Source organism: Saccopteryx leptura, chromosome 4 (genome assembly GCF_036850995.1).
Source record: "Saccopteryx leptura isolate mSacLep1 chromosome 4, mSacLep1_pri_phased_curated, whole genome shotgun sequence".
Lineage (NCBI taxonomy): Eukaryota > Metazoa > Chordata > Mammalia > Chiroptera > Emballonuridae > Saccopteryx > Saccopteryx leptura.
Genome location: NC_089506.1, coordinates 222,387,028 through 222,412,833, shown reverse-complemented (window position 1 = coordinate 222,412,833; position 25,806 = coordinate 222,387,028). Strand labels below are relative to the sequence as shown.

At 57.9% G+C, this 25,806-nt stretch overlaps 1 protein-coding gene and 1 non-coding gene across 3 annotated transcripts in view; both read left to right on the top strand.

Annotated features, from left to right (window-relative positions):
• The first annotated feature begins 5,757 nt into the window (after positions 1-5,757).
• On the top strand, positions 5,758-5,839 carry TRNAL-AAG (transfer RNA leucine (anticodon AAG)). The gene has a single exon. It is a non-coding gene; the product is annotated as a tRNA-Leu (tRNA).
• A 204-nt stretch (positions 5,840-6,043) lies between these two features.
• The window catches only part of POLR3E (RNA polymerase III subunit E), a 32,892-nt gene continuing 13,129 nt past the window's right edge, over positions 6,044-25,806 (top strand). The window contains exons 1-13 of one of the 2 annotated variants that reach the window (XM_066383445.1): positions 6,044-6,171; positions 12,481-12,553; positions 13,642-13,692; positions 15,732-15,809; positions 16,454-16,569; positions 16,807-16,889; positions 19,350-19,457; positions 19,786-19,835; positions 22,250-22,369; positions 23,343-23,425; positions 23,604-23,648; positions 23,724-23,815; positions 24,903-25,023. In XM_066383445.1, coding sequence (XP_066239542.1) covers positions 12,518-12,553; positions 13,642-13,692; positions 15,732-15,809; positions 16,454-16,569; positions 16,807-16,889; positions 19,350-19,457; positions 19,786-19,835; positions 22,250-22,369; positions 23,343-23,425; positions 23,604-23,648; positions 23,724-23,815; positions 24,903-25,023 — 983 coding nt within the window. In that variant the 5' untranslated portion in view covers positions 6,044-6,171; positions 12,481-12,517. Of the gene's footprint in view, positions 6,172-12,480; positions 12,554-13,641; positions 13,693-15,731; positions 15,810-16,453; positions 16,570-16,806; positions 16,890-19,349; positions 19,458-19,785; positions 19,836-22,249; positions 22,370-23,342; positions 23,426-23,603; positions 23,649-23,720; positions 23,816-24,902; positions 25,024-25,806 lie in introns of both variants that reach the window. The other variant, XM_066383444.1, reaches the window with a different exon arrangement.

The window sequence follows — 25,806 nt, the reverse complement described above, 5'->3', positions numbered from 1 at the left end:
AGACTCTGTTACGCAAATCATTTGTTCCCCGAACACCTGTCTCATTTCTGAGTTATGCACACTACTTTTCTTTAAGGCGGAGACGGGCAAACCTTTTTGTAAAGGGCCAGATAGTAAATATTGGAGGCTGCGTGGGTCCGTCCGGGCTCTGCAGAGGCTCATCCTCGTGGCAGAGCAGAAGCAGCCGTGGACAAAATACCTGAACGAATGGGCGTGGCTGGTGTTTCCAATAAAACTTTTATCACAAATGCAGGGGGCCGGCCTGGGTGGTTGTTTACAACCCCTGCTTGGATCCTCAACAGCGAGCTATGGTACTAAGCTCTGGGCGTGGCCCATCTCAATTTTCCAGCCCCGGCTGGCCTCCAACACACAGAGCGGTGTGGCACAGGGTAGGCGCTTGGTCGATGCAGGCAGATGGAGAGGCAACCCTGGTCACTGCAGGCACTCTTTGCAGCTCTGGTTTCTCCAGCCACTTAATGGCTCATTGTCTGGATTGGCTTGGTCCCCCCACCCCCCACATTTCTACCCACCCACATGGCCTTAATGTGAGTTGGGTAGTTCCCTCTCCTCTGGGGGTTGTGACGGCCAGGATATAGGATGAAGCAAATGCTTCTTTAAAGACACATTAAGAGCAAAACGATCTGTAGGATGTTGAGATGCTTCTGAGCCAGCAGAAGAACTTGCTCCACGTTCTAAAGGTGGTGGGGGCATCTCTTCCCACAAATGTTAAGCGTGCAAAAAAAAAAAAAAAAAAAGAGGAAAGAAAAAGAAAGCCCAGGACAGTCCACCCCAGCTAGGAAGATACCAGAGGCTGTCTTCTAAGTCTTCAGGCATCAGAAGCAGGCAGTGGTCTCTGGGAGATTGACAGGTGAGCAGAGTTGGGGATCCCATCAATCCCAGACGGAGATTCTGGGAGGTCGAGTCTTTCCCGGTGACACCGCTGGCTAGCCACGAAGCTGGAGTTGGGATCTGAGAGCTGCTGTTATTTAGAGGCTCCTGGGAATCGAATTTAAAGTGAAACTGGCCTGACCTGTGGTGGCGCAGTGGATAAAGCATCAACCTGGAAACACTGAGGTTGCCGGTTCGAAACCCTGGGCTTGCCTGGTCAAGGCGCATATGGGAGTTGATGCTTCCTGCTCCTCCCCCCTTCTCTCTCTCTCTCTCTCCTCTCTATAATGAATAAATAAAATCTAAAAAAAATAAAAATAAAGTGAAACTGGATGGTAATATCCCTTTCAGTTTTGCCCTGGGGGGGGGGGGAGAGAAGACTATGGATAGAAGGAAAACAAAAATCCTAGCCCCCAGTACATCTGAAAATTCCTCTCCCCTCCCCTCACCTGAGGTACTATGGAAATTGATCCAATGCCACCTTGATGACCCAGCTATATTAGTGTCTTCATTTGCATACCCACCCACACACACATTTATTTACATACCGGACATGGTTTACCAATCCACAAATGTTTACACAAGTATATGCAGCTTGTGTGGGAAAGGGGACAACACAGGCGTGTCCTGCATGGATTTGTGACTGTTACTCATTCTAATCTTTGGGGTAACCATTTAGCTCAGACAGGGTAGATAGACACTGGGTGGGATGCAGAGAAGTCGCTTGCTAGTATAGACTTTTTTTGGGGGGGTGGGCATGTGTATTAAGTTCCATTTTGTGTTTCCAAATAAAGTGGTTTCTTCCCTTCCGCTCCCAAATTGGAATGTGTCCTGGTAGCCCACGTGGAGGAGCTGGCTGGCTGGAGGCGGAGATGAGCTGGAGGTCCCCACATAGAAAGGGGCAACGGGGACCCCCACCCCAAAGGGCGGTCATCATCGTGGAGAGTGTGGGCCCGTGTCCCGGTTTCTCAGAGCTGCTGAAGACTGGATTTTTATTTTTATTTTTTTATGCCAGCTCTTCTGGTTTTGAACATTTCTAATCAGTTCTGATTTTGTAAGAAGCCTTCCGGATGTTGCCTGTGTGCTGTCCCTCTGCTTTAGATCAAGTCGGGGAGCCCCTCTCTGTTCCCTGGTGTTTTATTTTCCTCAGCGATGAAACAGCCAGAATCATCTTGACAGAGTTGTCATCAACTTGACAGAGGGGTAGGCAGATATTCACGATGTTCTGTGACGCAAAGCTTGAAGAAAGCCTGGGCCATGGGTCTGATCGTTTGGTTTTAAGCTGAGGGATTTTTTTTTTTTTTTTTTAATTTTAAGAGATGTGCAGAGGAGCATAGCTGTGAGGGTGGGTTGAACACACACCTGTTTAGGGGCATGCTCCTGACTCCCCACTAACGTGACCAGAAGGAGATGGTGTCAACAGCAGAAGCCCAAAGGGATGAAGATGAAGAGCTGTCTGTCCGCAGCAACAGAATTTGGATGCCGGGGAGCAGATGGGCTGTCACGGAATTTAGCAATTGAATTAGAAATCCCTCCAGAAAGACTGCATCCTAGGTCAGCAGTCAGGGAATCTGAGAAACAACCCAGTTTTCATCATCTGGTTGGGACTGTTTTTGGGGTTCCCCCCCCTTTTATGATCCCTTTTGAGGAATCCACTTGTTTTTCTTCCTCTATACAGTGAGTAGATTTCTTTCTGACTTGATGCACAATTTTAGTTGGCCCCCATTCTAAGCTAAGCCCATTCCAAAGAATTAGAGCTTTTAATATTAAGGAGCGTCAGTTTGAAAAAGAAAAGTATAGTCTTAATTACTGAAACAAAACGTCGCTTAAAAACAAAGTCTAGGAGCCCTGGGTGGATGGTTCTATTGGTTAATTTAGAGCAGTGGTCCCCAACCTTTTTTGGGCCACGGACCGGTTTAATGTCAGAAAATATTCTCACGGACCGGCCTTTAGGATGGGACGGATAAATATCACATGACTGAGACAAGCGTCTCAGATGGATGTAACAGAGGGAATCTGATCATTTTTTATAAATAAAACAGCGTTCAGACTTAAATATAAATAAAACGGAAATAATGTAAGTTATTTATTCTTTCTCTGCGGACCGGTACCAGTCCGTGGCCCGGGGGTTGGGGACCAATGAGTTAGAGCATTGCCCAGAAGCACCGAAGTTGCCTGCTCGATCCCTGAGCAGGGCACATAGAGGAACAGATCGAGGTTTCTGTCTGTCTCTCTCTCCCGTCCTCTCTCTGTAAAAATCAATCAATAAATTTTAAAAATTCATTCTACTAATTCATGTGTTGAGTACAATGTGTTGTTGAATCTAAGACAATCTTAAGATGCACCATTATTTTATGAGTTAATGAAATCAACTAGATGCCATTGATCATTAGATGCAGGTCAATTTTAGAGATAGTGAAATGTGAGAAAAAAATGTACTAGATCTAAATTAGATTTGCTGTGTTGAGTCAAATTAAGCCACAGGATCCCTGGCTGAGTAGTACCCTTCCAGTGGTGGGATTTAAATAATTTAACAACCAGTTCTCTGCCTTAATGACCATTTTAAGTATAAGAAAACGATATCCTGAGAGATAGTTTATTATTTCATGCACTGAATACTTAAATAAGAACAATAAAAGAGGTACACAAAACTGGATTATGTTATAAGAAAAAGTTTTAAAATGTTAATGAAAAATATTAATACCTGACAATATAAAAAGATATTGTTATTTAAGATATTTCTATATTGCTTCTTGATTGGCATCCTCCCTTGCAATTTGTTTCACCTATGGACGGCATGAACATGACTACGGGTGCTTAGAATACGCTGTTGCACAGATGAACGTTAAAAAAGAGTAAGGAATGTAGATTTGTGATTTCCACATTGGGCAGCTGCCCAGGCGCCCTCCTGAGAGAGAACCCTCATGATAAGTGACATTTTAACAACCCGTTCACCGAGCTCAACAAAAAAAAATTAGGAATGGGTTCTGGTGACCCAGGGCGAACCGGCTGACTCCCACCCCTGGTCATGGTGTGAAGGCAGAGAAGCACAGCACAAAGCTGGCTTCCAGGGACCCCGCAATCGGGGCTGGTCAGGCAGTTCCCAGAAGAGTGGGATTAGGCAGACTCCAGCAATTATCTTTCACTATGGGGGATATTTCCTTTTAGAAAACCCAGCATTGCAAGTCACAGACAAATACAGTCCTTCTGGGTAGAAAAGCACCATGACTAGATCCATGGTCCCATTGATCTCAAGGACAATATCCTCAACAGATGGCTGCTTCTGTATTTTAAAAGAATTCCTTTAAAAGCAACAAGCTTTCTTAGTACCGTGAAATCTTGCATTTCAGCACTTATGATAAAGGTAAACGGAGAAATAAAACAGCTTAAAGAGGAAATGAAGAGAAGAACTATGGAATGCCAAATGTTAGGGTGGGTGCCAAATGGATATGAGCCAAAACTTGAATATAATACCTTCTCGTTTTTTATAAAAAACACACAAAACTTTTCTTATATATAGCAACTGAATATAAACAACTTAAATGTCCATTTTCACAGTGTGGGATAAATTAGATCTATGAGTGTCATAACAGGCTTCAAAAACATAATGTTGGAGTAGAAAACCAAGCTTCAGAATGGTATTGGCACAATGTAGTAATGTTTCTATAAAAGAAAAACATAGGAGAGACCATCCTATACATTGTTCATGGGTATACACACACACACACACACACACACACACACACACACACAAATACACGTGGAAGTATAAGAAGTGGATTGGAAGGATACACATCAAATTCACGATAACAGGTTATAACCAGGGGAGGATGTTGGAGAAGGGGGCTTTCTTTTTATTTGTAATGATCAAATATATACAATGTTTCACGGCTTTTTAAACAGACAACATAGTCATACCATTCCCTGCGTAAGTTTGAATAGAAGGTATACACCTATGCACATAGGAAAAGAACTGGTAGTGACAATCTGGGTCATTATTTTATCTTTTACTGTACCTTTTTTTTTTTTTAATGACTTCATTTTTAGAGCAAGAGAAGAAGGTGTTTTGACCCGGCGAGCCCCAGGGTTTCGAGCCCTAGACCTCCGTGTTGCAGGTGGACGCTTTACCCCACTGCTCCACCGTAGACTAAGCGACTTCCTTCTATTGTAAATAGTTACATAGACCAACAAGAATAGATATAGTTACATATATCAACATGGATAGATATTTACTATTTTAAAATAACAGTAGGGTGAAAAAAGAAGTCAACTGCCGTTATAGCATGCTACTATTTCTGTAAAAACCCATCCTCAATTAAAAAAAAAGAAAAAAAGTCTTTTCTAAGGATCCCTAGTTCCAGATGAATTCGCAGCAAAAGAGAACAGAAGGACCTCGAGTCAGCTGCTTCCTCCTGGTTCCCTCTGCTGGGGGGGCTTTCGGGGGAGGGTCCCAGGCGGTCCGCCTTCGCAATCACTCACCTATTATCTGTGCCCAGACCTCCCGAGCCCCGCCCGGGGGAGTTGGGGGGCAGAGGCCCGCCGGGGACTGGTTTCTGCGGCAACCGTCACCTCGCTGAGATTCCTACCCGAGTTTCCAGGGGTTCACCTAAGGCTCCTGGGGTTCACTTCATCTTATTGAGGCTCCTGGTTATTTATACTCAGAAGACAGATTCTTCAGCGGCTTTCCGGTCTAAACCCAACTGGAACGCGTCTGGGTTTAAAGAGCGGAGCAGCTCTGCCTTTGAACTAGATGGCACATTTAAATAACTGTATCACAATCAGAGAACGCAGGTCGAGCTACCATGGAAGGATACTGCGAGGTCTTATGTGGGTACTAAAGGGTTGACTGGAGCGACGTTGTGGCACCTGGGTAGCGTGGCCGAGCGGTCTAAGGCGCTGGATTAAGGCTCCAGTCTCTTCGGGGGCGTGGGTTCGAATCCCACCGCTGCCATAGTGGTTTCCTTTTTGGCGTCCCCGCCCTCCTCCCGCGGGGCCGCTGCTCGCTGTTTTGCGGGCGCACGAGCGCCTCCTGCCGCCGGGCGGAGCGAGCGAGCGATTGGCGCGGCGGCGGGGGCGGGGCCTGAGCGCGCCGGCGCGGGGCGTTGTGGGTAAAAGGAAGCGCGAGGCCCCGCCCCGCTCCCCCCACGTGTCCACAGGAGTTTGTCCACCAGCAACATGGCTGCCGCCTGAGCCGCGCACTGGGCCGCCGCCGCCTCTGCAGACCGCGGGCCCTCGGGCCGTTGCCGCCGCCCGCCCGCCCGCTCGCGCGGCCGCCGCGCAGAGGTGAGTGCCGAGCCGGCCGCCCGCCCGCCGGGCTGGGGGCCGGGCCCACTCGCGGCATGAGCCGGGGTCTGGGCCGCCGTGCGAGCCCGGGAGTCCCGGGGCTGCCCTGCGGTCCGGTGGGGAGGAGACCCAGCCGGCTGCGCGCTCCGACCTGGGCCCGGGGGGCAGCCCGCCAGGCCGCGGCCGCGGGCGCTGACTCAGGGTCCGGCCGCCTGGCCCGGTCCGGTCCGGTCCGGCTGGGCCCGCGGCCGGAGCGCCTGTCCGGAGGCGGCCAAAGGCATGGCGGCCCGTGGGGGGCACCGGGCGGGGGCCGGACCCCCCGCGAGGGAGGCTCCGGGGCCGCGGCCTGCCCGCAATGGGCCCCAGCGTCCGACCCGGTCCGGTCCGGCCCAGCCCGGCCCGGCTTCTGCGTCCCCTCTGTTGGGCCTCCGCTCGGCCTTCCCGGGGCCCGGGCCGGACTGTGCGGCCGCAGGCGGCGTCCGGGGAGCTCGTCGGCCCCACCTGCCGGCCACTGCGGAGCCGGCGTGCCTGGGGCGGGGGGCTCAGCCGGTGCCCCCCGCAATTCCTCCGGGAAGCGGGCCTCGTAGACCTCAGTGTCCCCCGCGGGGTGGAGCGAGGGTGGAACAGGCGACACTGGGGACGGGACCGCAGCCTGCGGTGCGGGCACAGCACACTTTCCCCGGGTCACGCTGGTCACGGGATGTGTCCCTCACCATGGTCCCCCCGTGAGTCTGCGCCTGTTGTCACCACTACGAAAAAAAGAACGAGAGCGGCGGGCACGCGGGTCGCGCACCCCCGGGGCAGGTGGGCGTGTTCTCGGGCGGCACACGCGGGACTTGAACCCGTGCAGTTCTGCTCCGCAGTCCGGGCTCTTGCCCGCTGCACCAGACCCGCCTGCTCTTACGTGTGAACGAGAATCAGGGTCTTGGCCACCAGCTGGACCCAGGTGGCCGTCCCCTCTGGTCCCTGGCTGCCTTGACCTGTTTCCTAGGCGGGGACGACACCTCCTGGTGGGCTGGGCCTTCGAGAAGACCACCAGATGGGAGTGGATGGTGAGGTCCTTGCAGGAGGGCCTGACCCGACTCACGGAGGGCCAGCGCGGCCTGGAACAGAGTTGGAAACCCGTGACTCAGAAAGGAGGTGCCTTGTTCTGGGGGGTGAGAGGTGACCAGAAAGAAGCCGGGCCTTGAGACTGTTGGCCCCGGGGCCCTCGCTTTGTCTTGTGTTCTCTGTGACCTCTGTCGCTCCCTCCAGTAGCTGGAGCGCTTTGAAGTTGCCTCTGCTTTTTTTGATTGGCTGACAACAAGTTCGAGTTCAGGTGCCACATAGATGCGCCTAGCCGTGGCCCTAAGGCACCTGTCTGCTCTCGCACTGCCCCCACCTCCTTTAGCTGCAACTGTTCCTCGTCCCTTCCTGTGTGTTGAGCCCCTCACTGTTGGGGGAAGTTTGCTGTGCCCGAGGCAATGCAGGACCCCTGTGGCCACCAGACTCCCAGCTGAGCCACAGCTTGGCCTCTGGTGGCTTCCAGCCACTGGCTCCCACGTGGGTCACAGCCCGTCTGTTCTCCGGTGCCCACGTGGTCCCAGCGGTGAGTCCCGCCCTGTGGACGGTGCTCAGTGAGGCTCCGGGTTGAGGTTTCGCATCTACTCGTTCACTCAGCTGTTCTTTGTACTATATATATTGTGCTAGGCACTATTTTAGGTATTGGGAGAACGGTGTGAATTTTTTTTTTTTTAAGAGAGAGACAATAATCCCCTTAACTTGATGAAGTAAGTGTAATCATCTCCACTTTCTGGTAGAAGCTCTGAGAGGCCATGTGGGAGCTTGTATTCATGCCTGGCGCAAAAGATAGACAACACACAAGCAAATAGGGAGGTAGTTTCAGGTGGTGCGATGACCCACAGGGGACCTAGAATGAGGAGATGTAATACAGGGCAGGGATGGGGCATGCTTAGGAGGGGTGGTCCAGGAATCTATTTCCTCCTGGAAGGGCTGATAGTGAAAGCTAATGGAAGGGAGCAGCCAGCCTTGTAATGACTGGCGTGTGTGTGCAAAGGTCCTGAGGTAGGCTGGGGCATGCAGGCCCAGCAAGTGGCCAGCTGGCCAAGTGGATGATGGGGGAATGGCAGGGATAAGAGCATGTAGGGCCTTGGGGCCATGAAAGGGAGTGTGGCTCTTTGTTGTGCATGACAGTCAAGGGTTTTGAGCAGGGGGGTCGATGTGTTCTACTTTTTTTTTTTACAGGGACACCTGTGGGTGTTCCTGGGAGGATCGGAAGTGGGAAGGAGGGGACTTGCTGGGCGGTACTTTTCAGATTGCAGGTCAGGATATATTTGTGGGATGTGAAATCGTCTTTTTGATTAAGTATGGAGAGAACCTCTGTGCCTACAGGGAGTCTGGACGGTTAGGGCTGTGAAGCCTTGTTTTGTTACTCGGCCGTGTGTATGTTCTGGGTCGTCTGTATCTGTGTGAGGTGGGCTTCTTACTGTGCATCTCAGGCTGAGAACTTTGCCGGGCTGCGGAGTCGATGGCGTGGTGGGAGGGTGAGGGAGGTGGAAACCTCTGCTTTGACCCAATCAGACATCCTGCCTGGAGGCCAGTGGGGCCTGAGAAGGGGCGAGAGAGCCTGTGTTAGGGGTGACTGCGTCTCAGGACCCTCCCAGACCACACCTGGACGTCCCGTCTCTCAGCTGTCCACGGAGCCATCTTGACATCTGTGGAACTTGGCAGCCAGGGCAGAGGGGTGGGGGTCTTTGCTCTCCCATTGCCCATCTGGGCTGAGCCTTCACCCCCCCCCAAAGATGTTGTTTAGTTATTTACTTTGGGGAGGGGCGGCGAGAGAGAGAAGAAAGGGGGGAGCGGAAGCATCAGCTCGTAGTTGCTTCTCCTGTGTGCCTTCATCGTGTAACCCCAGGGTTTCAAACCCCTGAACTCATTATTTCAGGTCAGTGCTTTACCCACTGCGCCGCCACAGGTCAGGCTGCCTGACCCTTAGAAGGCACCAATGGCCTGTGGATTTGGGGCTTTTGATTTTCACCCAGTCTTCCATCTCCTAACTCGTCGCAGTGGCCTGCTTCCCTCGTCCAGCTTTTCACCCCTCCCCACCCCGAGATCACCCTCAATTCAGAAACCCGTGTGAGCTCCCCATTAAATAACATTCCTGTGGTTCATTCATTCACAGAACAGCCGTGTGTTGAGTGCTGCTGTGTGCTGGGCACGGGGTACAGCACGGGACAGACTAGACCAGGATCTCTGCCTTCACGGAGCTCCCAGTGTAGTGGCGGTCGGGGTGGGACAGACAGTAAACACAGGGCTCTGTGCTGTCCCCCGGTGACACCTCTGGGGGAGACCTGTCCAGGGAAGGGTGTGATTCTGAATTGGGTGGAAAGGGACGGTCTTACTGATGAGGTGACATTGAGCAAACACCTGAGAGAGGGGCAGGAGGGAGCCACGCTGGTCTCGGCCGAGCAGCCACCGGCCTAGAGGTGGGCGTGGGGGGGGGGCGTGGGCAGCCAGGCCCGAGAGGTGAAGGCGGAGGGGGAGTTTCTGCCCTCCCAGCGAGTGGTCAGGACTAGATGGGAGGCCTTTGCAGGTGGAGGGGTGGCCTGACCCAGCCTGGCTTTCAGAGCATCGCTGGCCGTGGGGTTGGGAACAGATCGCGGGGACAAGGGTGGAAGCAGAGAGACCGGTTCGGGGGCTGTGGCTGTCCCAGGCTGGGGATGAGCTGGCTGGACGGGAGGTGGCAGTGGGAGTGGCCAGTCCCGGGGTACTTCGAAGGGGGAAGTGTTAGGATTTGCACGTGGGGGCCGAGAGGAAGAGGGGCGGGGAGGGTGGTGCAGGTTCTGGCCCGAGCACAAGGAACTGGGTCTGCAGGAGGGAGATGGTTTCCCACGGTGGCCGGGACCGGGGTCTTCCAGGACTTTGACTCCGAGGGGAAGGTATTATGCCCATTTACATATTACATAGTCAGGACAGAAGGTGTGCTGGTCTTACCCCAAAGTAGAGGAGAGGTTTTGGGGACTGGGGTCTGAGAGTGCCCAGGTGCTCGGCTAATGAGCCGTCTCCCCCGCTTTGGAGAGCAGCTGGCTGAACTGCCCAGCTGTGGAGACCGGCAGCCTTCCTCATCCGGGTGCTGAGTGCTTCCTGCTGCTGGAAGAGTCCCTCCGTCCCTCTGCTCCCGCGGCTCCTCCAAGTCCTTCTGTCTGTCTGGAGCTGAGAGAGACGGGCAGGGAGAAGGATGAGAGGCGTCAGCTCGTAGTTGCAGCACCTTCCACCAGGGGTCCCCAGACTAGGGCCCGCGGCCACATGTGGGCCCCTGAAGCCATTTATCCGGCCCCACCATCTCATTAGCCAAAAGCAGGCCCATAGTTCCCATTGAAATACTGGTTTGTTGATTTAAATTTACTTGTTCTTTATTTTAAATATTGTATTTGTTCCCGTTTTGTTTTTTTACTTTAAAATAAGATATGTGCAGGGTGCATAGGGATTTGTTCAGTTTTTTTTATAGTGCGGCCCTCCAGTGGTCTGAGGGACAGTGACCTGGCCCCCGTGTAAAAAGTTTGAGGACCCCTGCCTTACACCTTAGTTGTTCATTGTTTGCTTTCTCATATGTGCCTTGGCCGGGCGGGGGGGGGGAGGAGCGAGGCTCCAGCAGAGCGAGTGACCCCTTGCTCAAGCCACAGCGACCTTGGGCTTCAAACCAGCGACCCCGGGGTCATGTCTGTGATTCTGCGCTCAAGCTGGAGGCCTTGAGTTTCTAACCTGGGTCCTCAGCAGCCCAGGTCGACACTCCATGCACTGCGCCACCACCTGGTCAGGTTAAATCCTACTGTCACTTGAGGCCAGGTGCCAGCACCCCGTCTTCAGCAGGAACCCCTTTCCCTTCCCGCCTCTGGGCACCCCTCCTGGAGCTGCTGGCTGCACTCCAGGGGTCCTCTTGGTCGCCGTGGGGCTTTGCTGAGCCCCACAAAGCGTCTCGGCTCAGTAGTTTGAGCTTCCTCCTCGTGAAATGGGGTGACCAGGCTGCCTCACGGGGCTGTGGGAGGAGCGTCAGGGAGAGAGTGGGAGAGAGAGGGCCGATTCTAGACACAGAATCACAGAGGGTCGTCTCACCTGGGGCCGGGCTTAGAGTCAGCTTGAGAATTAAATACCAGGGACAGAGTCACTGAAAAGCCTTGGTCAGGTGCTCTGGGTGGGGCAGGGTCTCGGGGAATCACCTGGGGGGTGAGGGGGTCACCAGGTTAATGGAGAGCTCAGATTTTAGCACCTCCCCCCCATGTCCCTGATACTCGGCTGGGCGGGAGAAGGTGCACAAAGGAATGGAGGCACCTGCCAGCACCTCTGTCCCCGGAAGAGCTGCCCCGTACGCTGCCCCTCCAGCCCGGTCCTGAAGCCGGTCAGCTGCTCCCTGTCTGTCCCTGGGCCTTGGAGCTGCGGCCCTGCAGCTGGAGCAGGGGCCAGTGCGCTCTGCGGGGCACCTTGGCTGTGGGCTGTGGGGGGCTCCTCTTCCTGGCTCGGGGGCTGGGCTGGGGGCCGGGAGGCGGGCCCTCGCTCCTGGGGCCTCCACAGTGGGTGCAGGGCCCGCCTGTCATGGTCCTTCCCTCCCAGTCTTTACGTGGCTTCTCCACGTCCTCAGTTGTGGAGTCCGTTCAGGAGTGTTCGGTGGTCCTCAGGCTGGCGGTCTCATAATTGGGTGTGAGTTTGACACGGCCGTGGGAAGAGGCGAGCTCTGCTCTTTCCTTCTCCACCATTGTGACCGGAAGCTTGGCTCCCCTTCCGGTCTCCCCGTGGCCCCCGTTGGTCCTGGAGGCTGTGGCCATGGCCGTGCCCGTGGCCCCCGTTGGTCCTGGAGGGTGTGGCATGGCCGCGCCCGTGGCCCCCGTTGGTCCTGGAGGCTGTGGCCATGGCCGTGCCCGTGGCCCCCGTTGGTCCTGGAGGCTGTGGCCATGGCCGTGCCCGTGGCCCCCGTTGGTCCTGGAGGCTGTGGCCGTGGCCGCCCGTGGCCCCCGTTGGTCCTGGAGGCTGTGGCATGGCCACGGCTCAGCCAGCCCCCCTCCTGCTGACGCTCTTCTTTGTGACGACAGGGGTGGCTCACGTCCACCTGCTCCTGCCCATTGTTTGGTTTCTTTTTTCTTGGGGGGGGGGGTTATATAGCTGGCCGTCCACCGTGTACCCCAGCGTAATGCAGAAGGAAGGTGGACTCCGTTTGTCCTGGGCTCCAGCGCCCTGAGCAGCGTCTTACAGGGCGGGCGCTGCGTGGTGTCAGCCAGGCAGCTGACTGACAGGCCAGGCCTTGTGCTCTCCTTGCAGGTGAGTCTGAGGACTTCACGGCCGGCGGCCCCCTAGTATGGCCAATGAAGAGGATGACCCAGTCGTACAGGAGGTAACTGCTGCTCCCCACCCGCGGCCGGGGCTGCCAGGGAGAAATGCCAGTGCTCAGGGCAGCCGGGCCGGACCGGGCTGGGCGCCTTCCATCCTCCTCAGGCCTGCACCCTCTTTCCCCGGCACCTGCCTGGCTGACCCTGTCACTCCCTCAGTCTCTGCTCCGGCATCTCTTTGTCCAAGCGGCTTCCCTGACCACCCTCTGGTCGTGTGGCACTGCCCCTGACCTCGGCCTTGCCCTGCACTCGACACTCATTAGCTCCTAGACATGGGTCTCCTTTGCTGGCCTGCAAGCCTGGTGAGAGCAGAGCTGTCGTTCCTGCATCACACCCACAGCGTCCAGTTCCGTGGGCGTCACAGAGGCTCGGTGGCTGATCTGTCGAGGGAACAAATGGGCCTGACATCTCCCCTTGAGCCCAGTCACTCCGCAGTTCTTCACTGAGTCCAGCTGGGTGACAGCAGTGAGCGGGGCGGTCTGTGGTCCCCCTTGGGCAGCTGGGCAGCTCTGGGCAGAGGCGACGGGGAGGAGTCTCAGGAGCAGACAGCGGGAGGGGGTTTCTGTTGCCCGATCGGGTCACATTCTAGAGCCTCTGGGCCTTTGCACGTGCTGTTCCGTCCACCTAGAAAGCCCATCACACGTGCCTGTCCTCTGCCTGAGGACCCTGCACTAGTCGAGGCCGGGAGGTGGGAGAGGACATGGTTTCTGTGAGGAGCTGGGAAGCAGGGGGAGCAGGGCTTGTAGACTGACCGCCTTGGGCCGGGTGGTCTGGGTGGTGTGGGGAACAGGAAGGCCGCCTCCCGTTCTCCTTTGCGTCAGAAAAGCCTTGAATCCCACTCGGGGCTGTAGCCTGGTCTGAGCAGCCCCCGGGGAGGGTGCATTTTCCTGGGTTTAGTGAACCTGGGTGCTGGCCCCTGGGGGCCGTAGGGAGGCCGCTGGACATGTCCAGGGTGGAGAGCAGCCTCCCTCTGGTTGTAGCCCCAGCTGAGCTCCTCCCTCCAGCCTCAGGCTGCCTGGGGCCCCTGCCCCTCCTGGGAGCAGGCAGCTCGGCGGGTTCTGTCCCTGCTCAAGTCTTCTCCCCTTGTCCCCAGATTGACGTGTACTTGGCCAAAAGCCTGGCAGAGAAGCTCTACCTGTTTCAGGTAACTGGGGGCCTGGAGGTGACGGGGGAGTGGGTATGGGGGGCGGGGACCACCGGGGACCCCAGCGTGGGGAACGGGACTGTTCTCTTTGTCCTGTGGGTGCATCAGATCGTCTCATCTCCAAGTCGAGAAACTGAAGCCTCCGCGGAGACAGCTGTGCGCTGGTCGGAGCTCGGGCTTGGGGTCACTCGTCTCCCCGTCGTGCCAGCCTAGGTCGAGTTCCCTGATCTCTCTGGGCCTCAGTTTCCCTCCTTGCAGAATGGTGATAGTGTCCCTGAGCCCTGTCCTCCCGGCTGTGGCTCCCAGGTGCTGAGGGTGACGGCACACTTCACCCTGTGACCTCATTTCCTCCACCGTCACCCTGTGGTGGTTGTGACTGTCATTTCATAGCAGCGCACACCGCCCGGGTTCTAGTCCACGGGGCCATGCAGCCAGTGCCGCGTCTGTTCCAGGATGTCCCCCCTGTTCCAGGATGTCCCACAGCCCCAGGCAACCGTTACTCTGCCTTCTGTCCCTGAGTGGCTGCTCTGGAATCGCGCACTAGGTGGCCTTTCGTGTCTGGCTTCCGTGCCGTAGCATGAAGTTTTCAGGGTCAGCGAGGTATCAGTGCCTCGCTGCCGTCAACGGAGGAGATGCTCCGTGATCTGGATTCCCATCCGCTTCACGTTTTGTTTGTCCGTGCGTCGGCTGGTGGCCGTGGGGGTGGCTTCCCCCTCTTGGCTGCTGTGAGCACCCCAGGTGTCTGAGTGGAGGTCCCTAGGAGGCTTTGCTGGGACACATGGGGACTCAGCGTTGCCACCATTTTCTGTCCCTGACAATCAGGTTATTGTTGTAAGTGTATTTGTCCCCCCGTCACAGATGAGAAAACCAGGAGCGGGGAGGCTGGTCACTTGGCCCCGGGGCTGAGACAGCTACCTGCAGTGGTGCTCCATGCTTTGCTGGGGTGGGGGCTGGCGTCTGTCCCCACAGGCTCTGCCTTCGTAGGCCTTGGGGCTGGGGGCCCTCGTTGGGGACTTCTGAGTCTGTTTCCCTGGCTGCCCAGTGCCAGTGGAACTGCAGCTGGTGGCAGGGACCCCGTCTGTGTTCAGGGTGACAGGCAGGGCCCTGCGTAGTGAGGACGCGTGCTGGGGAAGACCACGGGCAGCAAGGGGCAGCGTTCGGGCCGGAGCGCAGGCCTGTCTGGTCCCAGAACCGTGTCCTTCACCCCCATCCTCCCCAGCCCTGGCCCCTCTTGGGGCTCAGGCCAGACGGGTTGGGCTCCAGCCGCCCCTGCCCCCAGCACCAGCCAGAGCAGGGGTGTCCCTGAGCTGCCCTGGGAGTGAGCTTTTCGGAAACAGCCGTGCTCTGGGCTGGAATGTGGCCGACCCGAGGGGGCCCCCTGACTCCACGCCGCCACCTAGCTCACTCCCAAGGCTGTTGTGCCTTTCGAGAGTGCGTCCAGACTGACCCTCCGTCCACCCAGTAGTATGCGTGCAGTGGGGAGACAGAGAAGTGTGACTGAGAACTGACGTGGACATGTGGCCCGGTGTGTTCCATGCTGTGCCTCAGGTGTGACACAGAAGTCATCCTGCACGTGGTGGGCTGGGGCCCGAGAGGCTCTGGGGCCAGAGGTGAACCAGCTCCCTCCTGTCCTCGGCTCTCTGTGAGGGGACAGCCACGCATGAGCCAGAGGAGGGAGGCTGGGCACACTCCTGCGCAGCCTTGCCCAGCCTCAGCACCGAGCAGCCCACAGCCAGCCCTGTGTCTCTGCTCCCGGGTGGCCTGCAGACGGGCAGCTCCACCTTGGACCTCATGCTCTCTGGGCACTGAGCCCACGGGGTGGCGTGTGGGCTTTGGGTTTCTGAGGCCTGGGCATGGCCCTCAGGAGTCAGAGACGGCTGGAGCGGTTCTGTGGAAGGGGCAAGTGGAGCTGTGAGAAGGCGGAGACCAGGGGTCCCTGGGCTCGGTAGGGGTGGGAGGACTGGGGTGTCCTGGCCGGAGTTCTGAGTGGCCCTGGCCAGGGCTGGGCGAGGTGCACTGATGGTTCCCTCCCTCCCCAGTACCCTGTGCGCCCAGCCTCGATGCCCTACGACGACATTCCGCACCTCTCCGCCAAGATCAAGCCCAAGCAGCAGAAGGTGGGCTGCCCTGTGGGCTGGAGGAGGGGTGTGGGGGGCGCTGGCAGAGGCGGGGCTGGAGGTGGGGTGTGGGGGCACTGGCAGAGGCGGGGAGAGGGGCCCTTGGGGACGTGGAGCTTGGAGGGGTGAATGGGGCGCGAGGAGAAACAGCAGCGTGCAGGGCCTTGGGCACAGGACACAGGAGCCTCCAGACCGAGGGGGCAGCTGCAGGGAGGCCCGGGGAGGGAGACTCCGCTGAGCACAGCGTGGGACAGGCCTGGGAGAGGTGGGGGGTGGGGGGTGGGGGCCCGGCTAACTGGACACAGGCCGTCCAGGTGGCTGCAGCACCATGCCTGTTGCCATGGAGACAGGGCGTTCCAGCATCTAGCATCGCAGGTACTGCTGACTTTCCAGGAGAAAGTGGAAGTGAGGTTTTTACAAGAAATCCCCAGGGGTGGAGCTGGGGTGAGGGCACACACAACGACATGACCCTGGTCCCCTCTGTGGGAAGTGGGGGGTGTGGCCTGTGGTATCGGCTGCAGCCCCCGGGCCCCCGGGAGGGACATGTGTCGGCTCCGGGCAGCGCCAGGACTGGTGCCGTCGGGTGTCCTCTGAGGACCGTGCCTCGGGATCCTCATGGCTGGTGGGGGTGCTCGTGTCTCCAGGTGGAGCTGGAGATGGCCATCGACACCGTGAACCCCAACTACTGCCGCAGCAAAGGGGAGCAGATCGCGCTGAATGTGGACGGCGCCTGCACGGACGAGACCAGCACGTACTCCTCGTGAGTCCCAGCCCCGGGTCTGAGCGTCCCTGTTGACAAGTGAGCCTTGCGAGGCCTTAAGGACACCGGCCGGCCAGTGCCCCCCCCCCCTGTCCCTCCTGCGGCACATGGGTCTGTCCTGTGGGCTTGGCTGCTGGCTGCTGGGTTTCAGAAGCTGTCTGGGTGGATGGAACTGTGCCCGTCAGGCCCGGGTTGGGCGCTGCCTACCCTGGACGCTGGTTCTCCCTGTGTGCCCAGGAAGCTGATGGACAAGCAGACCTTCTGCTCCTCCCAGACCACCAGCAACACTTCCCGCTACGCGGCTGCGCTCTACAGGCAAGGTACCTGGCAGGGCGCCCGGGGCTGCTGGACTCGGGGCTGATGGTGGAGGGCCGCGTGCCAGGCGGGATGGGAGGGGCTTGCCCTGGCGGGGTGTCCTGCCCCTGCCCCCCAGTGCAGCGTGTGCAAAGAACCAAGTGCCAGGGAGCCAGTGGGGGCATCCTAACGGGCTTCTGGCTAGCCACTGCGGGTCCTGGCACCCCTGGGAACCCAGAACACTGGCCCTGGACACAGCGTAACTTTTGAGGCAGGTGATAGACTTCTGTTTCAAATACAAGGTACTTGTGACCCAGCATCTCCTCAGGGGTGTGGAGGCTTCTGTCTACACTAGAGCTTGCCTCAGGTGCTCACAGCAGCAGTACTCATGAGGGCCATACAAGGGAACATCCAGCTGTCTGTCCATGGGCTGCTGGCCAGATGACAGCGCAGGGTAGCCACTCGGAGTATCTGTCGCTCAGGTTCCTCAGAGTGAGGGACAGACACGTACTCCACAGATGAGCGGGAGAGCATTCGTGGCCAGTCACAAAGGCCACTGTTCTGTGATTCCATTGACATGAAACATCCAAGCCCTTGCTGGCTAGCTCCGTTGGTTAGAGCACTGCCCTGAAGCACAGAGATTGCAGGTTCGATCCCAGGTCAGGGCACAGACTGGAGCAGATCTGTGCTTGTCTCCCTCTCCTCCTTCCTCTCTCCAAAATCAATAAAATAAACATGAAAAAAAAAGAGAAAAAGAGACCTACCTCCAGCACAGACGTCTCCACAGAGACAGAGGGAGAGCAGGGGCTGCAGGCCCAGGAGTGACCGCTGTGCGCAGGGGCTTCCGGGGCGTGAGAGAAAAACATCCTTAAGTTGACTGGTGCTGGTTGTACACTTCTAAATAGAACATGTTGAACTGGAGTCTTTAACTGGGTGAATTGTATGGCGTTTTTTTTTTTTTAATTGTTTTTTTTTCTGAAGTTGGAAATGGGGAGGCAGTCAGACAGACTCCCGCATGCGCCAGACCGGGATCCACCCAGCATGCCCACCAGGGGGCGATGCTCTGCCCCTCCGGGGCGTCACTCTGTTGCAACCAGAGCCATTCTAGTGCCTGAGGCAGAGGCCATGGAACCATCCTCAGCACCCGGGCCATCTTTGCTCCAATGGAGCCTTGGCTGCAGGAGGGGAAGAGAGAGACAGAGAGGAAGGAGAGGGGGAGGGGTGGAGAAGCAGATGGGCGCTTCTCCTGTGTGCCCTGGCCGGGAATCAAACCTGGGACTTCCACACGCCAGGCCGACACTCTACCACTGAGCCAACCGGCCAGGGCTTGTATGGCGTTTGAATGCAAGGTTCTGTAAGTATTTAGAGTTTATGAAGCAATAAGTGAAACTAATTGAAACACTTAGAAAACAAAACAGAATTGAGTTAAAAGCAGCATCAGATAATTCTACATATTAGGGACTTTTTAAGTGAGAAGAGGAGACAGACTCCCACATGCGCCCCGACCAGGATCTACTGGGCAACCCTGGTCTGGGGCCGATGCTCAAATCGACCGAGCTGTTTTTAGCACCTGTGGCTGACATGCTCAGACCAGCTGAACTATCCTCAGTGCCTGGGGCTGATGTTCAAACCAATCAAGCCACTGGCTGCGGGAGGAGAACAGAGAGAGAAGGGAGAGGGGAAGAGAAGCAGATGGTCACTTCTCCTGTGGGCCCTGACTGGAGATCGAACCCAGAATGGCCACACACCGGCTGACAGTATCCCGCTGCGCCAACCAGCCCGGGCCCTCAGGGGCATAGATCTTGAACACCACATTCCTGGCAGTCAGGCCACCCTTGTCTACTTCCTCCCGGGCGTCCTGCTCCGCTCGGGGTCGGGCAGCGTTCTCAGAGCCTCGTCTCTGTGAAGCCCACACTCACCTGTAAAATTGATCGTCTCTGCACCCCTCCCAGGGGCAAGGTCTGGTTCACAGGGAAAAGGCACGACCGTCATCCGAGACTGGGACAGTCCTCCAGGCACACCTGGGGTCGCTGACTTCCTAGTGGGCTGGGTGGGGTCCCGGCAGACACTGAGAGGACGGGAGGGGGGAGCTCGGGGCAAGTGTGGGGCTGGGGGGCACTGAGGGGGCCGAGGAGGCCTGGCAGGGGAGAGCAGTGGTGGCCTGTGGGTCTGGCCGGGGAGGTGGAAGCACGCGGCTGCAGGGAGCGCGCGCGCTCAGAGCTCGGGGAGGCGGGTTCACAGCCGGGCGTCAGGAAGCGGCTTTGAGTCTGGATTCATGTCCTCGTCCCAGCTGTGTCCTGTGCCCAGCCCAGCTGGGCCAGCTGGGGTCAGCCTGGGGGTCCCGAGGCTCCAGGGTCAGGGGTGGGAGGTGGTCTGGGCCACGGCCTGAGGGGATGGCGGGGCCCTTGCTGACTGGCTGCCCTGAGCCAGGCTGGGCCGGGGGGCACCTTCCCAGGGTCGGGTCAAAGGGCTCCTTCCTCTGCCAGGTGAGCTGCACCTGACGCCTCTGCACGGCATCCTGCAGCTGCGGCCCAGCTTCTCCTACCTGGACAAGGCCGACGCCAAGCACCGCGAGAGGGAGGCGGCCACTGAGGGTGAGCCTGGCCCCGCCCTGCTCGTCTGGCCTGGTGGGACGGGTTGGTCGTGGGGAAGGCCTCGAAGGGATGGATGTAAATGCTCAGTGGCACCCCTGGGCTCTCCCCACTGGGTGCCAGTATCCCCGAGCCCCCCGAACGCCTCCGAGCATCTCCACATGTCCCCGTGGGGCAAAATCGCACCCCGTTAGAACCACTGACATGCAGCTACCTGCGTCTAGAAGGACAGTTCACAGACACTGCTGCTTGGGGGACCCCGTGGAGGGTAGGGGTGGAGCAGGAGCCGGGGCTCCACAGAGGCTGCAGGCAGGCCTTGCTTCTCTTGCAGCTGGGGACTCTTCGCAGGACGAGGCCGAAGAGGATGTGAAGCAGATCACGGTGAGCTCCGGCCTGGGAGGCAGGGTGCAGGCGGGAGCAGCCCCGTGTCTGGAGGGTGGGGCGGGGGCAGCGGACCCAGGGTCCCAGCGCTCAGATCCTGTGCCCTGAAGCCCTTGTTTAACACAGAGCCCCGTGTCTGGAGGGCGGGGCGGGGGCAGCGGACCCAGGGTCCCAGCACTCAGACCCTGTGCCCTGAAGCCCTTGTTTAACACACAGCCCCGTGTCTGGAGGGCGGGGCGGGGGCAGCGGACCCAGGGTCCCAGCGCTCACAGACCCTGTGCCCTGAAGCCCTTGTTTAACACACAGCCCCGTGTCTGGAGGGCGGGGCGGGGGCAGCGGACCCAGGGTCCCAGCGCTCACAGACCCTGTGCCCTGAAGCACAGCCCCGTGTCTGGAGGGCGGGGCGGGGGCAGCAGACCCAGGGTCCCAGCGCTCAGACCCTGTGCCCTGAAGCACAGCCCCGTGTCTGGAGGGCGGGGCGGGGGCAGCAGACCCAGGGTCCCAGCGCTCAGACCCTGTGCCCTGAAGCACAGCCCCGTGTCTGGAGGGCGGGGCGGGGGCAGCAGACCCAGGGTCCCAGCGCTCAGACCCTGTGCCCTGAAGCACAGCCCCGTGTCTGGAGGGCGGGGCGGGGGCAGCAGACCCAGGGTCCCAGCGCTCAGACCCTGTGCCCTGAAGCACAGCCCCGTGTCTGGAGGGTGGGGCGGGGGCAGCGGACCCAGGGTCCCAGCGCTCAGATCCTGTGCCCTGAAGCCCTTGTTTAACAGCACAGCCTCGTGTGAACTCACGTGTGGTTCGGCCTCTTCAGTGTGCACATGGGAAGAGTGCGTCTTAGTAGTTACCTATCCCAGTGTGTTCAAGACTGTTATAAGAATACTGACCTTCCATTTATGGCTTACGAAGGCTCCCCATTTCAGTACGTTTAGGTTAAAGTGAGTAGGTATGTAGAGAACAACACTACACAGTTGCGGATCCTCGGAGCTTGGTGAATTCTGGTGTAACCAGCGTGGAGAACTCTGTTCTCTCTGTAGCTTGTTGGATGACCTTAAATACCGCTTTCCCTTTGAGGGGGACTCACTGGCTCTTTAAGAAGGTGTCAGGCCCTTGTGCCTTCAAGGCCGCGAAAGAACCCCAGAATTCTAGAGTCCAGCCGACATCCCAGCACCCTTTCAGAGAGGTGACTGGCACGTGACCCGCTCCACCTGGCCTCTGAGCAGGAGGTTCCAGATCTGAATGGCACAGGTGGAAAAGGGACTGTGAGCCTGACCAGCAGTGGTGCAGTGGACAGAGCGTCAGCCTGGGACACTGAGAACCCAGGTTCAAAATCCTGAGTTCACCAGCTTGAGCGTGGGATTGGAGATGTGACCCCAGGGTCGCTGTCTCTGCTCTCGTTCCCTGGTCAAGGCACATATGAGAAAGCAATCACTGCCTGACCTGTGGTGGCGCAGTGGATAAAGCGTCGACCTGGAAATGCTGAGGTCGCCGGTTCGAAACCCTGGGCTTGCCTGGTCAAGGCACACATGGGAGTTGATGCTTCCAGCTCCTCCCCCCTTCTCTCTCTCTCTCTCTCTCTCTCTCTCTCTCTCTGTCTCTCCCTCTCCTCTCTAAAATGAATAAATAAATAAAAAAATTAAAAAAAAAACTGGGGAATGATAAGATGAGGTCTGCATTTAAAAAAAAAAAAGAAAGAAAGCAATCACTGAACAACTAAGGAGCCGCAATGAAGAATTGGTGCTTCTCACCTCTCTCCCTTCCTGTGTGTCCCTGCCTGTCCCCTTGCAGTCCCACTAAAAGAAAAGGAATATGTTGGTCCTTGTTACTGGCAGGGTGAGGGGTCGCTTCCAGCGTGGTGGAGTTCAGGTGCTCAGCCTGTTACTGAGACCTGGCTTCTCCAGAGCTGGGCTTTCTTCTCTTTCGGTCTATCTCTCCGTCTGTCTGTCCCCAGGGGTAGAGGTGTCTGAGCTCCCGGCTTACACCCTCCCAGCGCCCAGACCCCAGGGGCAGAGACACCTCATTCCTTCTAAGGGAAGCTTCAGACTGGACTCACGGGTTTGGCCCTCCCTGCACGGGTCCCTGTGGCTCAGGGTCTGGTGCTCAGACGTCCAGCTCTGGCTCACCTGCCCACTCCTGTGCTGGGGGCAGAGGGTTCTTGGTGTTTCTGAGAGGAGGAGGGGGGTGCCGCCACCAGGGAGGGTGGAGACAGATGGGGTGCCTGCAGGTCCCCCCCCAGGAAGGTGTTGCCTGGCCTGTGTCGGCAGGTCACCCGTGGTTAGAACTGAATTTGAAAGTCCTGTGTTAGGAGATGGGGGAGGGCAGGAGTGGGACACCCCAGACATGGGTCCTCCGGCCCCCTAGGGGTCTGGGCTGCAGCCGGAGGTGTCCTAGGCCTGAGGCCATTGCGCTTCCGTTCCCAGGTGCGGTTCTCCCGGCCCGAGTCCGAGCAGGCTCGCCAGCGCCGCGTGCAGTCCTACGAGTTCCTGCAGAAGAGGCACGCGGAGGAGCCCTGGGTCCACCTGCACCACCACGGCCTGAGGGTGGGTGAGCCGCCCGGGTCACCTGGCTTCCGGGGCGGGGCCTGGGGCAGAGCGCGGGGTCTCCCCGCTGCCTCACCTCGGGGTCAGCCGTGGCCACTGGCAGTGTCGCACGCAGAGCGGGCAGAGCCCTGCGGGCAGTGTGGCCTCCACGCCCGCTGGTGGGCTCCGTGCCGCAGAGGGCGGCAGCGTGGGGGGTCTGCCCTGCGGGAGCAGCGTGCAGCCCCAGGGTCCCCCCAGCGTGAGCGTCCCGTGTTGGGTGGCGTGTTTTCCGTGCACTGCGCCCCTGAACTTGGGCACGCTTCACCCTGTGCTCGGTGGAGAATCCACGAGCGCCTGCGAGGGTGACTCACTGTGCTTGGTTTTCACCTCCTGCACTGACTTCTGACCCTGGTTCTTAAAACTGTATCGAGAGACAGGCAACTGAGTGTCAGCTCCCAGCACACCGTAGGCTAGGCCAGGAGCCCCAGCATTTCTGTGGGGATGGAGCCCTCATTTTCTAGAACTTTCCTGGGAGACTTTGTTGACATAGCCTTTGACCTCCAGAAGCTGTGCTGTCTCCTTGGTGTGGCCTCGAGCAGTCACTTGACCTCAGTTATCTTGTCTGTAAAATGGGAACAGTGATAGGAGGGGGGGTGAGTCAGTGTTACGTACACAGCTGTGGTCCGGGCTCTGGCACATGACAGGAGCTCATGGAGTGCCAGCTGTCCCTGTGTCACTGCTCTTGGTGTCCTTAGTGTCCCTGGGTCACGGCACCGAGGTGCCATGCGGGGCCATGCAGCCACAGATCTGGGGGACAGTTGGTCAAGGCCGTGTCCCACAGGCCCGGAGTGCCGTGCTCGGTGTGGCCTGTGGGCCCGCAGCCAGCCTTGGGGCGGCACAGAGGGTGGCCAGGAAGCAGTGTGGTGGGAAGGGCCAGTGGCTGAGGGGCATGGGGCTGCCAGGCCAGGGCTTCAGCCGAGGTTCCTCCCCACAGGACAGCCGCTCCGAGCACGAACGCCAGTCCCTGCTGTGCCAGGGCTCTGGCGTGGAGAACACAGAGCTGGTCAAGGCGCCCAGGTGGGCCTGGCCAGGACTGACATGGGTGGGGGTCCTCCTGTGGCCTGGGGGCGGGGGAGTGGGTCCCTGTCCTCCTTCCTCTGTCAGGGGCGGGTGGGGATGGCCCATCGCTGCCTGCTGGCCAGGAGGCTCAGCCTGGAGACAGCCCGGTACTGACCACCCCCACCACCCCCTGCAGCGAGTACCTCATGATGCTGATGCCCCCCAGCCCGGAGGAAGAGAGGTGAGTAGCGCGGGCTGGACACCCCTCCCCACGACTCTGTCTGCCCCCCTGACCCGTGGCCATTGTTTCCAGCAGAGACAAGCCCGTGGCCCCCAGCAACGTGCTGTCCATGGCCCAGCTGCGCACGCTGCCCCTGGCCGATCAGATCAAGATCCTGATGAAGAACGGTGGGTGCGCCTGGAGCTTGTCGCTCCCTCCCCCCGAGTCTGACAGACTGAGGGCCCAGGGGCATGGCCAGAGCCCCTCTGACCCCAGTGCCCAGCCTTACAGCTCCGCTGGCTTGCAGAGGGCACACTGTGCAGCCTGCCCCCCACCCCCTCGCTCCCCCACCAGGAGCTTGGATAGGTCACTGGCCTCCGTGAGCCGTAGTCTGTGGAGCTATAAAAAGGGGCTCAGGCAGCTCCTGGGGGCCGGGGTGAGGGGTGAGGGCTCAGCAGAGGTTGCGAGGTGCTGAGGCTGAGCCCTGCTGGTGAGGCTGAGCTGGAGATGTCTCGGCGCTGGTGCTGTGCGGGGGATGCCCGCATGGCAGGGACTCGGAGCGCCGTACCCGGTCGGGCCTGGAGCTGGTGAGCAGCAGGCGTGAGCCTTGAGCCTCAGAGCCGAGTCCAAAGCCGTGGGCTCCTCTGATGTGCCCACTCCAGGGTCTCGGGCCCTGAGCAGAAGGGAGCTCCCTGCTGTGCCCGGGCTGCAGGGACTGGGCCCTGCCCTGCCCACTCGGGCGGGGGCTCAGCTGGTTGGCATGAGCAGAGCACAGTGGTTAGGTGCATGGACCCTGGACCCCGGGGGCCAGGGGTCTGAATCTACTGCCGCTTACTAGCCAGGGGAACATGGAGGAGTGGGGTTTTTAAATTTTATTTATTGATTTGAGAGAGAGGAGGGGCAGAGAGGTACCAACTCATAGCTGCCTCACTTCAGTTCACTGACTGCTGGTCGTCTGTGTCCTGACTGGACAAGCCCAGGGTTTCCAACCGGTGACCTCAGCGTTCCAGGTTGACGCTCTGTCCACTGCGCCTCCACAGGCCAGGCTCATGGGAGAGTGGACCCCTCTGGGCCTGAGTGGAATGGGGTGTGCCTGCCGACATTCCTCAGCTCCCTCACGGGCTCTTCCTCCAGGACCAGTGGGCTGTTGCTTAGTGGTGTCCTGGTTGTCATTCCCATGTTGCTGGGCTGCTTTTGAACTTGACACAGCAGACGGGTGGGGGCAGGGCAGGGCCCAGGATCCTCTCCCCTCGTCTGATGTCTCTGCGTCCTCAGTGAAGGTTATGCCTTTTGCCAACTTGATGAGCCTCCTGGGCCCTTCCGTGGACTCCGTGGCTGTTCTGCGTGGCATCCAGAAGGTGGCGATGTTAGTCCAAGGAAATTGGGTGGTGAAGAGGTAAGTTGGTATGTGGCCCCTTAATGGGAGCACTTAATCCACTTAAATTGAATGGGTGTAAGTCTACCATAGTGCTTTCTTTTTTGTTTTTCTTTTTTTTTAAGTGAGAGGAAGGAGATAGACTCCTGCATGTGCCCCAACAGGGATCCCCCTGGCAACCCCCATCTATGGCCAATGCTCAAATTAGCTGAGCTACTTTTAGTGCCTGAGGCTGACATGCTCGGACCAACAGGAGGGGGGCAGGTGGGTGGAGAAGCAGATGGTCATTTCTTCTGTGTGCCCTGACTGGGAATCGAACCTGGATGTCCGCATGCTGGGCCAATGCTCTATCACTGAGCCAACCGGCCAGGGCTTTCTGTTCGTCCTGCCACTATATTCATTCTTACTTTCTACTGGATTCTTCTGTCATTTCATTTTTTTCTGCTAATTTTCAAGTTATCTTAACTGTTTTAGTCATTCTCTATAGATTCCAGCGTCCATTTGTGACTTGTTTTCGTTTATATTAATTGCTGCTTTTTACACTCACTGATCCAGGTCAATTCAAAGAATTTAGAATGTGACTTATGTGCTGTTGTTGTATCTTTATATTGTAATTCTGTCTAAACCTCACAAGACATATTATGTAGTCATTTTTTTGTCTGCTCAGACATTTGCCTTTTGATTCTGTTCATTATTTCTACATCTCTGAGTTCCTATATGGGATATTTCCTTCTGCTCAAGTATGCCCTGGCATATCCTTTAAAAAAATTTTTAATAGCTCAGTTGCCATCATGAGCCCAGACA